Below are 14,339 nucleotides of genomic sequence, written 5' to 3'. Positions count from 1 at the left end.
TGAAATTCCCCCGTTATAGTTAGTTCAGCTAACTATAACTTGCGCGCCCTCAATGCACTGCTGATGACGTCACATATTACATCACTCATGACATGGTCAGTGACATCACTCATGACATCACTGATGACATCTCAAATGACATCACTGCCGGATGTGTAATACTTTTTATTTTACTCTCTGGAAAGGGGACGAACATCACTAGAGAGTCACAGCGCGCTCCTGGCAGAGCCCAATGCTGTGTTACACCCACCATTGCCTGCCGAGTGCCACACACCTCTGTGTTGTATTCCACCAGCTAGTGCATATGCTATGACACTCTCTAGCCCATGTGCACTGTAACACCACCCCGTGAATATGTCATGCCACACTTGTCTTCGCACGGGTTATATTGCCTCATCTAACGTGCCTTCCTCGATGCCTATGTTATAACGCACAGTGCTATGCCATACATATTACAATCTGGGATCCATATCTTTGTCACAGTGCATATGCAACGTTACACTCCCCAGCACATATTTTATATTACAACTTTAGAGACTAGTTAGGTTACACAACACTGCCCTGTGCATATTACACTCCAAGGCGCACATCGCATAGCACGCGCTAGTGCCTGAGCTATCTCGCGCTCTCCAATGAATCTGTCATTGCGCACAATGTATTGCATATTATATTTCACGCCCGGTTCATCTTATATCACACTTTTTGGTGCATAGTTTATACCATACACTATATCTAGTTTATATTTTCAATCGTGCTCTCAGGACTATGTTCCATATAACACTGTGTTCACCTACCCTTTTCACGGGCATTACATTTTGCGATAGGGGGTGGAGGGTCAGGGGGTGTTTCTGCCAAGTGAGCCCGGAGTCACAGTCACAAACGTCCTCTTCTTCCTGAATAAAAGTGAGATTATGCTGCATACTTGCTCATATTTTAATTAGTTCGCACAGACACACGTTTTAAAAACAATAAAGTTCCTAATAGCCGCCTTCTCTGAACAGTTAGCTTGCTGCCCCATCCCCCTCCTCCCTATCCTCTGTTGTGTGAATCCATGGACTAGCCTCCTCCCTCCTGCCATGCATGGTCTGATGTGCTGCCACTGCCCTCAATTTAGTATGATGTACCAGTCCCCTCCTCCTGCCCTCCATTGCCCAATTCTATGCCCCATCATTGACCTCCTGCTTAAACTCTATGCTTAGCTTGCTGCCCCTATTCTCCTTCCCCCTGCCCTCCGATGTCTTTGTGCATGCCCCTGCTCCATCCTTTTTGCCCACCATGTTCCATGGACCTGCCACTCCTATCTACTCTGAGTGTTCTGTTGAGCTGCCACTCCCCTCCCACCTGCCTAGCATTGTCAGATGACTGTAACCTGTCCCTGCCACCTCCACCCTGCCTGTCCACATGCCATTCCCCTATCCTCTACCTCCTGTCCTACATGGTCCATTGTACTGCCACACCCTTCTGACATCCCTGGTCTGTTGTGCTGCAACTGCTCCTCCTGCCTGCCCGTGCGGTCTGTTGTGAGGCCCCTTCCCCTGAACATTCTTGTCTGTGCACAGGTCCTGACCCTCCCTTCTATCCTCCATCGTCCTTTGTGCATGCCCCTGCACCCTCCTTCTTGCCCATCATAGCCATTGTGCTGCCACTAACCCTCCCACTTGCCGTGCATGGTCTTCTGTGCTGCCATGGCCCCTCCCACCTTCCCTGTGTGGTCAGTTAGCTGCCCCTGACCCCCCCCCACCTTCCCTCCATGGTCTGTGTGTATGCCATCACAGTCTCTCTGTTGCTCTTCATGGTGTGTCTTGCTTCTAGTGCCCATCCTGCCTGACCTCCATGGCTATCTTGCTGCTCCTGCCCTGCCCCCTTGCCCTCAGCCCTCTGTTTACATGTGCAGACCCCTACTCTCTCCCTCCTGGCTTGTCTGTTCCATTGTAATGCCCCTGATCCGTCCCTCCTGCCCTTTATGGTCTGTTATGCTGCAGCTTTCTCTCCTGTCTGTCCATTATGGTCAGCTAGCTACCATTGCCTCTTGCCCCTCTGTTCTCTGTTGTCCATGTGCATGGTCCTGTCCCCTCCCTCTTGCTTTCTATGGATTGTTGTGCTGCACTCCCGTCCCGCATGCCCTGTGTGGTGTATTGTGCTGCTGCAAACCCTGATGCCTGCCCTGCAGGGTCAGTTTGGTGCACCTCTCCATGTCCCTCCTGTCCTCTGTTATCCAAGTCCATGTCCCTACCCCATTTCCTTCCATGATCCAATGTACCATACTTGCGAACATTTTGAACTTGGTAAGAGGGAGATTTTGAAAAAAACCTGGGGTATTAATTTTCCCCTTTGAGTTACATTGAAAAAGAGGAGATTGTAGACAGGAGACAGATCAAATAAAGCCCATTTGAGCTTAAAAACATTGGACGTTTCCTGGCTGAATCGGGTCTGTTGGCATGTATGGTTGTACTACCATTGCCTCTTCCTTCTGCCCACAATGGTCTATTACATTGCCACAGCCTCTCTTGCAAGTCCTGTATTGTTGGTTTGTTGCCCCTGCCCCCCTTTCCACTGCCCTCCATAGTCTGTTGTGCTGCCACGGCCCTTCCTGCCTGCTCAGTGTGGTTAAATTGTTGCCTTTGCACCCTCCTACCTGCCTTCAATTTTCAGAGTCCGTGCCCCTGGCCTCTGCCTCTCAACAGTATCCTAATGAACAACTAGATTGCTAACATTCTATATTCATTACAAAAGTGTGGAACGCCTGACGTCATCTTGAAGTGATCAAAACTGTAATACCTAGAGCATTTCCTTTAGAAATTACATATATGAGAGGGTCTTATTGGCATCAAAATTATGGTTAGTGCTCTAAAAGACTAAAATAAGGACTTATTTTCTGAGTTTTCAAATAGCGACAAAGCACTTTTAAATTATTTATTATCTTTATTTTTTTTATCCAGTTGACCACTTGATTAAATGTTGCACTTAGGGGAGAGGATGTGGTGTTACTTCCAGAACTGCAGACTTTGCAACTGGGGAACCAGGTTGGAGTTTCTGCTTCAGCTTGACATTCTGTGATCATGGTCAAATCACTTAGTCTCCCCATGTCTACAACCAAAATGAATTTGTTCTTGTGTGATGTAACCAATGCTCATGTAAAGCACTCCGATACCTGACAAGTCTGCACTATATAACACTGCAAAAACACAAAATAATAAGTGTTTTGCACACTTCTGTCATTGGGCTATATTTGGGCTACATCTGGGTGATTTTGGGCTACATTTGGGCTCTTTTGTCTCCGGTGGCCATTTTGGGAGATTTATTTGTTATGAAGTTTCCTAATTTCCTCATGTACTGCAGTCTTCTCAGTAGGAAATGCTTCAGTTTTTTACTTTGATTCCATCATGAAGGTATTCAGATATGTCAGACATTTGCCATAAATTCTGAAAGTTAGCACTCTAGTTGCTCATTAGATCACTGTAGTAAAACTACTGTTCACCATGGAAGTCTGCTCCTGGTATTAAAAGTGCATGTTTCAGTCTGCATGTCAGAATTTTTTAATGAAATAGAAGAGGATTTGAGAAGTCACTCAAAATGTGCCCTCATTTTCTTTCTTCAGCATTAATCATAATTTCTGTGGCAAAATGAACCCCCTCATTGTGTTCCTTTTTAAATTAAATGTTTTAAGTGTTACCAGTTTATTCCAATCAAGATGGCTTCAGGTGTGCCATACTTTTGTCATAATGAAGACAGTAAGCGCTCTAGTTGTTTTTAAGAACACTCTGGGACATTCAGTCATTGGGCTATACTTGGGCTACATCTGGGTGATATTTGGGCTACATTTGGGCTCTTTTGTCTCTGGTGGCCATCTTGGGAGACTTATTTGTTATGAAGTTTCCTAATTTCCTCATTTACTGCAGTCTCCTCAGTAGGAAATACTTTCAGCTTTTTACTTTGATTCCATCAAGAAGGCATTCAGATGTGTCACACATTTGCCATAAATTCAGAATGTTAGCACTCTTTTTGTTCATTAGATCACTGTAGTAAAGCTAATGCTCACCAGGGAAAACTGCTGCTGGTATTGAAAGTGCATGTTTCAGTCTGCATGTCAGAATTTTTTAATGAAATAAAAGAGGATTTCAGAAGTCAAAATGTGCCCTAGTTTTTCTTTCTGCAGCACTAATCATACTTGTTATGGAAAAATGAACCCCCTCATTTTGTTCCTTTTTAAATTAAATGTTTTAAGAGTTACCACTTTAATCCAAGCAAGATGGCTTCAGGTGTGCCATACGTTTATCATAAGTAGGACTGTTAGCGCTCTAGTTGTTCTTTGGAACACTCTGGGAAGCTGCAGTAGAACACAAAGGAATCAACTGACAGTCTCTGCCCTTGTTGGATGTACATGTTTTACTGAGAATGTCAGACTTCATTCTCACATGACTGAGAAAGATAATGTGAATTTACAGAAAATAAGCTCTCAGTTTAGCTTATAGATCACCTTCCAAACCTCTGTGGGAAAAGCATGAGAAAATATTTTTCTCTCAATCATGATATCCCAGTAGAAGGCTTTTTCACATGGTGAAATCACCTTAGAACATACCACAATTCCTAAAATGGGTATGGTACCATCAACAAATGATTTATAATGCAACTAAAGTCTTAAAACCTTCTATTAACTGCAATGCTTTTTAATGAGGTGCTATCATGTATATTGGTCCCAAGATGGCTGCCAACACTTCTTGGATGAAGTGCTGACAGCCAATCAGATCTCAGGATGAGATGTGTGGTTAGGCTCCGCCCACATATATATATGATTTTACATTTGATTTTCTCAGGAACTACTGAACAGATTGACACCAGACCTGCAAAAGGCACTTCCCTGAGCTGAGGACTACCTCTCTGCCAAATTTCAAGTAATTCTGTTCAGCCGTTCGGGCTGTACCTTGGACTAAAGGTCCCTATGGAAAATTGCATGGGGAAAACGCGTTTTGGGACCCCCCCTTTTTTCTCAGCCCCCGCTTGACGAATCCCCCCGAGACTTTCAGGGTAGGAGCGGAGCGGAGCGCCCCACCTATTTTGAAAATTTCGCGAGGATTTGTCAACCGGCGCCAAAGTTATTCCAAATAGAATGTTGCGGATTTCCTATGGAAACACGGTCCTAACTATAACTATCTACTGGCGACCTCCAGTAGATAATATATATATATATATGTATATATATATATATATATATATATATATATTTATATATATATATATATATATATATTTATATAGATATATTTATTTATATATATATACAGATATATATGCAGTAATATAAAAAGCAGTATGAGTATGCATGGAAGTCTATACTATAGTAGTACACGGATGCATGGACATGTGTATTCTTGGAGATTTTTGGGAATCTTTTAAAAGTTGAAGATCTCTGTACATCATAGAAGGAAACGTACAAAGCATACATCTGCAAAAAAAATTAAAGAAACTCTTAATGAATCAGACACTTTTTCTTTTAAGTCAGAAATCCAGCTAGTAATTTTGTATTAAACCTCTTCTGATGATGATACAAAAATTTATAACAAAAACATTCTTTTCTGAATATTTTTTTCTTCTGAATTGTATTTATATATTTAGGATTCAAGGAAACATACTGTTTAGGAATGATATTTTCTTGACTCTGCGATAATATCAGGCACTGTCTTCTTCCTTTCCAGGAATGCGGCAAGGTAACGACAGAGGTACAATGTATCGTTCAGCCATCTACACTTACACAAAAGAGCAAATGGAAGCCGCTCTGAGATCTAAAGAGGATTATCAAAAGGTAAGGTCAACTCAAGTGCCCAGTGTCTGGCTCCCAGGTCTGTGAACTGGGTGCATTGGGGTGATGTCTATCAGTTGAAAAGGATGCCCAATGAGGTGTAGACGTGCATCCTCCTCAAGAGAGGGCCGGGGGATCTCGAAACAAGGTGGCGCGTATAACACCTGTTCTATGATCTCAGGGTTATGTTTGTCAGTCTGGCAATGTTGACTTGGTGCTACTGGTCTGCTCATCCTCAGCATGAGGCTCCTGCAGCTTGTCAGGGTTCTCTACCTGACCAGGAGGTTAGACATTTTTAAAAAGAAAGCTAAGTATTCGATTCAGTGCACATTAGTCAATACCACGCTTTCAAAGTAGCCTATGTCAATTTTATTACGGACTGAATTCTGTGCCACGAATACACTTCACAGGTCAGTGATAGTAGACCAGAGGAAGGTAAGTGTGAATGTGATACGCTTCCAGAAATATAACTAACCACAGTCTCAGTCTACGTGCATGGTTAAGATCACCGCTCTCAAATTCAAGTATAACACTGAACTCTTACCGTGTACTGTAGACAACACTACTTTTCAGCCTCTTCTTGTTGCACATGGATACTCTGGCCGGCGACCCGTCATCCTAAATTGAGCACTACAACACAACACTAGTGAGGGCAATGCGTTAGATGAATTTTAAGTAGCAATAAATCGAGATCCAACTAGATACAATTGTACTATTCATTCTAATACGTTAAATCATCTATCCGCACACTATAATGAGTGCATTAATTACACTATAAGATTCCAAACTTATTGTCTTTTCAGTGCTTGTTTACTTTAGATGTACCAGACCCACGCCAGGCTTTTGTCTAAAAAGAGTGAATAAATCTGTTTAAAGATGAGGCACAAAGATGATTAAAAAACACAACAGCTTCTAATTTAATATGATAAACACATTTCTTGTTTCTTTGATTTACTGGTTGATTTTGTGTATTTAGCTTTTCTATAATGTTTCTGTTGCATTTTTAAACTGAGAGTCAATCCCTCGCGTGAATCCTGCTTTGGCTCTTGAGGGCAATTCAAACTACTTACTTGGTCTTGACTCACATCCATCTCTGAATTTTTGGGGTTTCCCATACTTAAGGGTGTTACTGACTGCAGGGATGTCAGCACATTCCTAGCAAGTTCAAAACACGACTTTTACTATTTTGTCCAATGTCACTCGCATTTCTGAATATCTGGAAACTTCATGAAGAGTGGACAATTCCTCCAGTATGTGACCAATACCTGTGGGTGACCAAAGGTTTAAAAAACCAGTAAGACATTTCCATTTCCATTCACTGCATACCCTTTCTGATTCTCAAAATCAGAGGGTTTCTGCTTTTCCAACTCACAGAAGAGGGGTTGCAAATCACTATGAATTGCAATTAAGAGTGTGCATGAAATTCCCAATTTCCAATGATAAGTATCGATGATTAGACACTGCAGCGGTGGGCTGCAAGCCACTGAAAAGTTAACAACACTTCAAAAGGGGTTGTAATTGATTTGCAATGGAGACGTTGTCCCCTGGGAACTGCTGCTGCAGGGCAATGCTGACGGTGTAGGCGCTGGTGAGCAGTGGATGAAACCCCTAAGAAGCAGGATTTATTCCAGCCATAGCCCAGATGGAAAAAAGGTGCAATGATAGAGGAGGGTGGCGATGGGGCATTAGGGAAGCTCGGAAAAGGTCAGAAGAAAGTGACTGGGTTTTACAGATGGTTGCTAAAAAGCAAGCCAAGGTAGGAAAACAGAGTGCATTCATTAAAATTAGCCTGGAAAAATGAAGAGGAAAGGCAGCTCTGGAGCCTGCGATGGTGAAGGGGGAAGGTCTGATAACAGATGCAAAGGGGCGCACGCGCACCTCTTCATATAGCTCAAGACCTGTTGACTTTTCACCAGGGTGCAACTGCTGCCTTGGTACAAAATGGCACTGAGGCACTTGAACAGTGAGTAGAGTGGTACAGATTAAGGTTCTAGGACTCCCTATTGTGGATGACGTAGAAGACGTACAAGTGACCCATTCTGAACATTTGACCCTTACGTAGTATGCTGGCCCTGCATTAGTGAAAAGAGATCCAGCCTTCCCTCCGGAATATCCAGCGGTGAGACCTCAGGGAGAGTGGAACTATCATTGTGGTGTTGGCTGATTGAGATCTGGTGCAAGGCGGCCTCACTGAAACACCTATCTGGACTTGAGTAATGAGACTGTTGCTGGAGGTTCGTAAAGATGTGGCCTCCCAGAGAATCTTAGCCTTCATTGGGATCCTAATGTGACTCAGAACACCACTTGGAGTTTTCTCCAGGCCAGCAGCAGCTTGCTCTTTTTCTGATTTTGCTTTTATTTAGGTAAGAAAGACTAAAAGCTTTTGGTACCTGCACTAACATCACTCTGCACCTCAAAGAGCTCCACTGATACCCTAATCCGCAAGCAAGCACTTTGCAAGCTCCTCACGCACGGTTGTGTGATGGAACAAGGCATGCCTCAACAACGCATGCCTGAACCATGCAGTCTTAACCACGACTGCGTCTTTACCACACATGCATTTACCACGCAATTTCGTGGTAAAGACATGATTGGTAAAGGAACATGTGTGATAAAGATCACACTTCTGCCCCTCTGCCCTGGGCCCTAAAAGTCAGCCCTCCTCCGGTCTATTCTACCTGCCACAGCCCTATAAACATCCCGACCCCCAATCCTGAACCTTAATACTCGACCCCTAAAAACTACTCTGACCACAGCCGCCCTCCCTAAGCACTAAAACCATCCCTCACCCCCAGACACCTACCCTCACTTCCCTCCTGCCCCAGCCCAAATGCCCCCTCTTCCCGAAAACTGCCCCTTTCCTGTCCCCTGCACTGAGCCCTAAAACTCAGCCCCGTAAAAACTACTCTGACCCCAGCTCCTCTCCCTGAGCCCTAAAACCAGCCTCCACCTCCTAAAATCTACCCCATATACCTCCTGCCCCAGGTCAACTGCCCCCTTAGCCTGTAAACTGCCTGGAGTCCTTAAACTCCCAACCCCCCAGCCCGGAAAATGACCCCAACCTCCAGCCCTCAAAACCACCCAGAACCCAAACAAACTACCCTCCACCCCGTCCCCTGCCCTGAGCCCTAAAACTCCCGACCCGCCAGCCCTGAAAATTATCCCGAACCTCCCAGCCCTCAAAACAACCCCCCAACCCAAACATACTACCCCCAACATTGCCACCTGCCTGAGCTCTAAAACTCCTGGCCCCCTCCAAGCCCTGAAAACTACACCCAACACCTACAAACTACTCCCACCAGGTTTGCTTTTCTGCCGACGCTCAATATTGTTGTCAAACCTCTTTTGTATCACATAATTCTAAGTGCAGTAACACTGAGTAGACACCTCTCAATAATAGCCTAAGGATCTGCTGGATAGAGTCGCTGGCCATCAGTGAGCCCTCCAATGTATTCAGCAATAGCAACAGAATGCGAGGAAAGACGTTAACACTCTATATTTTAAAGAATATAGCATATCAGGAATATACTATTCACATATATTAAATCCTTCCCGTGTTGACTTTTCCCCCTGATCCTTTTCAGGACCTTATTTAAGTACAGTGGTTTTGAGACTATGGGTCTGATTATGAGTGGCTTTTAATATTCCGAACCCATGCCTAAACGCCTGTGTACCCATGGGTCGGAATTACACGTTTGACGGTACTTAACGCACCCGATAGTTATCAGATGCGTTAAATAACTTTAACCTTCGTTACATTTCGTTAGGTCAAACCTGCTGAAATTTAACAGGGGAAAACATACCGTATTTACAGTATCATGCGGATTTTGGTGCGCTAAAACACAAAATCTGCATTTTATTCCCCTTGGACTTATAATAGATGTTTATTTATCACACCAGATAAATAATGCACTCCGTGGTAAAGCTATTTGTCAGGGGCAGTAAATAACGCCTTAACTTGTAATCAGGGCCTATATCTCTCTCATAGGCAGTTGCTCTATAGGTGGTATTATCTGGACCAGATATTACCAATGCCATATCGTATTACTGTTACTGGGCATATAAAGGTTTTGGGAATAGAATGGGAAATAACTTGAATAGAAATATGGGCTGTTTCCACATTTTTTCTCACTTTCTTCACCATTTTCTAGCGACATATTCCACCTCCTTTTAGCGGGTCGAAAAGGTGACCAGAAAATCAGCATTTCTGGGTTCCAAAATGATTATATATATCTTCAAGGTATGTAAATGTGGAGTTAGGAACAGTAAATCTATACTTCCCTATATGCACTTACCTTTTGATATTCTGCCCCTCGATATTCTGTCCTCGATATCTGTGGACCACGATATTCTGGGGATCACCTTGGACGCTGTCATCCTCATCTGCATAGTTCCGCAAGTATTCGCACTCAGCCCTTCTCTGTTCAGTGTCTACATAACCTCACTTACCAGCATCATCCCCGTCCATGTAATCAACATCATATTCTATGCTGACAACACCAAGCTCATACCCTCTCCGACAAGACGCCGAACACCCGGATCACTTTCTCTGCCAGCGTGACCGAATTCGCTAGATCGATGAAAACCAACTGTTTCAAGCCCAAAACCGACATGATGAAGGTAGTAATCTCTGGCAAAGAAACCTCGCTCTGGGACTCACCTGGTGGCCTGAATAGCTGGGACCCACACCCCTCCTGGCCAATCTGTGCTTACTTTTGTGCTAAGTTATTTTTTACTTATTTTTGCAAATATATACTTTCTCCCTTTACATAGTGGCATTTTTACTTTTTTATTACTTTTACACTTGTAATGACCATTGAATAGGTTTTCAAAAAGAATAATTAATAACAACAAAGCTGCTGGCTTACTAAGACTAGACCTACCTGCTTTGCTTGTGACATTTGGTGTGTGTGTTTTGATGCACATCATTCCTTTTAAGCAGTCCTAAATTACTAATCACATATACAACTAGTCACTTTTTAAATAGCCATATATACTCACCCTGCCCCGCTTTTATGACTATATGGCTTGCAATGGCTGTGACCATCAAGGCTGGACTGGCCGTACCGGGCATCGGGAGTTTCCCCGGGAGGCTGGAAGGGTGATGGGGGGCATTCTTTTAGTTGTGCAGCAGTTTTAAAATACCACAGAGTTCCTTGTATATCCAACAGTTTTCTGGCAACAATCAAAGTGCCGAGATAATTCTGGTGATTAACGTACCTGCTGGAGAGATTGGAATTTTGTCTAGTGGCAGTTTTGACTCATCTAAGGTGGCGCCGAGGGTTAATATGCCTGCTGCAAAGAGTGTGTTCTATGGACATCACAGAACAGTATTTTATGTACATAGCTCAGTGGGTTATGCTTTTGTCACAGAGATAACTTTTTTACTGTGCAGATCATACGTTACAATAGTAATCTAGGTTAGTAAGTTATTTTTTTCGTCCCAGTCTTTCATTATCCTAATTTTGCTAAAAAGGATTGTTTGAGTAGAAATTGATTCTTATTCGTAAAGTCAACCCTAATCACTGTGTTACATTCTGAATCCTGGGTTTGTGCTTCCCCAGACTAAGCACTCTTAAAAAAATGTCTACCAGTATGGATGACATGTGAATCCTACACCTTGCAGTCCCCTTTGCCTTATGTGACATTTTCTATACACTGATTTACACAAATATGATTCATTGTCTTTGTATGTGTGTGTGAGGTAAAATGCACTCACACCCTACACTGATATGAGAGGTGCTGTAAAACAAATGAAATACCTGTGAGAGAGGGGCTATGGAGAGAGGCGAGGCACTGTTGGAAATTGATAGTGAGGGAATCATTGAAGAGCCCCAATAAAGATTGCCGTATCCTGGTGCACTGTAAGGTCATCATTTACTATGCTTTAAAAACAATGCAATTGAATATATAATGAAAAAGGTGATGTAGAATTAACCATTTTTGCCATTGTTTCCCAGATTTTCTTGGGGGGAGAATCCCCCTCGCGTTCGCCCCCCCCCTACCTGTCCCCCCCATCCCCTTACAATGGTCAGGCCTGCTCTGCACTGTATGGGGGCTGGTCTGACAAATTTTGCCAGGGCTGCTTTGGGTTCCCAGTCTGGCCCTGGTGACGTGACCATATTATGGCTCGACACTGGTGATGGCCTGCTATACAAGGCCATAAAAATGCTGGTTATGTGACATAACATGTCTGCAATTGAAACGAATTGTGAGGCATGATTTCATTCCATATTTCATCTTTGTGGTGGATTTGACTCCGTAGGAAATGGAATATGGCTGCATGTATTAGCATCAAAAAAGTAGCTTTTCCTTTTTTTTAGCATTTTAATTGTAACATTTACAATGTAATTTACATTATCTCTCCCTGCTGCGATAAGTATGGACTTTATTGTTTTCTCTTAGGGCCTTATTACCTATGCCTTGGTGTCTCATATGCATTTGCCCTTTATTGTAGAAAATCAAGGAATCCTTCCACTGCTCTTGTACGCGTTAAATGCGTTAGCTGAGCCTTTTCATGCATATTAATTTATGCAAATCGTGTCTAGCGTGCATTTCTTCTTTCTTACCTCTCATTCGTGAATTAAAAGGCGTACATGGTGGCTCCCAGTGAGACAGGGCATGTTTGTAATTATATTCACATCTCAAAACCTTCATATGTGAAGTGCAGCAAATTGTCAGCTGGGCATAATTGAGCCGGGGAACCTTTAACATGAGGTTCATAAAATCATCTCCTTCGCTGCCCCCTGAGTCAGTCTGGCGTTGACCACTTCAGTATCCCGCAGACGAGCCTCATTGTGCCTCACGTGCTGCCCCCTGAGTCAGTCTGGCGTTGACCACTTCAGTATCCCGCAGACGAGCCTCATCGTGCCTCACGTGCTGCCCCCTGAGTCAGTCTGGCGTTGACCACTTCAGTATCCCTCAGACGAGCCTCATCGTGCCTCACGTGCGGCCCCTGAGTCAGTCTGGCGTTGACCACTTCAGTATCCCACAGATGAGCCTCATCGTGCCTCACGTGCTGCCCCTGAGTCAGTCTGCCGTTGACCACTTCAGTATCCCGCAGACGAGCCTCATCATGCCTCACGTGCTGCCCCCTGAGTCAGTCTGGCGTTGACCACTTCAGTATCCCGCAGACAAGCCTCATCGAGCCTCACATCCTCACTCTGGGAAACGAAGAGATTGATAAAATGCTGTGAAACAAAAGATTGCTGTAGCATGCACGCCTTTAATTCTCTGGGGATGGAAATGTGCTTTCATTGACTCTGATCTTGTGAGCTTCTTTCAACGCTCATAGACCCTTGGCTGTGAAGGCAGGGGCGTCTTCCACACATGCATAGACCCTTGGCTGTGAAGGCAGGGGCGTCTTCCACACATGCATAGGCCCTTGGCTGTGACGGCAGGGGCGTCTTCCACACATGCATAGACCCTTGGCGGTGAAGGCAGGGGTGTCTTCCACACATGCATAGGCCCTTGGCTGTGAGGGCAGGGGCGTCTTCCACACATGCATAGACCCTTGGCTGTGAAGGCAGGGGCGTCTTCCACACATGCATAGGCCCTTGGCTGTGAAGGCAGGGGCGTCTTCCACACATGCATAGGCCCTTGGCTGTGAAGGCAGGGGCGTCTTCCACACATGCATAGGCCCTTGGCTGTGAAGGCAGGGGCGTCTTCCACACATGCATAGGCCCTTGGCTGTGAAGGCAGGGGCGTCTTCCACACATGCATAGGCCCTTGGCTGTGAAGGCAGGGGCGTCTTCCACACATGCATAGGCCCTTGGCTGTGAAGGCAGGGGCGTCTTCCACACATGCATAGGCCCTTGGCTGTGAAGGCAGGGGCGTCTTCCACACATGCATAGTCCCTTGGCTGTAAAGGCAGGGGTGTCTTCCACACATGCATAGTCCCTTGGCTGTAAAGGCAGGGGTGTCTTCCACACATGTGCCCTCTTTTGAAGTGGTCAAGAAATGCAGTGTAATGGACTGCAGTGGTAATGCCAATACAATGAGGTATTACAGCATATTTGTCTGTTTGCCAAACAAAAAATCTGTAATCTCATGTAGCAACATAACTATTGCTGTATATTTCACATCTTGTCTGTGTGCCTACTTCTCCCTTTAACAGGAAGGAAAACATTGCTGGTAACTTCTGTGAGCTGTGGCAGTAATTACTGTCACTGTTTATGGGCAGCAGAGAATTACACATTTCTGGTTCCTCTGATAACCTGTTTCCTGGCTACTTCTAAGTGAGGACTTTGATCCCTCTTTCAACCTCTTGAGCACTCACTGGTCGCACTGAGGCAGCGGTATTGAGTTCAGAGTGCAGTTACTGATTCATTCTTGATATAGCACACATCCGCACATTGGCCAGTCTATACTGGTCTTTGGTGGCCGAGTGCTGTCATTTTAGGCACTATCTATGGGGTGTAGAGTCCAGACTTGGAATTGGAAACGAAAGCAGTCAGAGAAAAGTATTTGAAAACCACCTCTATATTCCATCAACTGATATGAGCAATATGTAGCGAAAAGGTCCTTTGTATTGGTGTTATTG

General features: G+C 44.3%; 1 protein-coding gene across 1 annotated transcript in view; it reads left to right on the top strand.

The window, feature by feature from the left end:
• MSRA (methionine sulfoxide reductase A) overlaps positions 1-14,339 on the top strand; it is a 907,683-nt gene that overhangs the window by 553,372 nt on the left and 339,972 nt on the right. Inside the window, exon 5 of the mRNA XM_085613039.1 lies at positions 5,694-5,800. Within this exon, the coding sequence (XP_085469165.1) occupies positions 5,694-5,800 (107 nt within the window). The remainder of the gene's footprint in view (positions 1-5,693; positions 5,801-14,339) is intronic.

This window comes from Triturus cristatus, chromosome 6 (genome assembly GCF_964204655.1).
Source record: "Triturus cristatus chromosome 6, aTriCri1.1, whole genome shotgun sequence".
Classification (NCBI taxonomy): Eukaryota; Metazoa; Chordata; class Amphibia; order Caudata; family Salamandridae; genus Triturus; species Triturus cristatus.
Note: the sequence above shows the minus strand (reverse complement) of the source record. Positions and strands in the feature narration are given on the sequence as shown.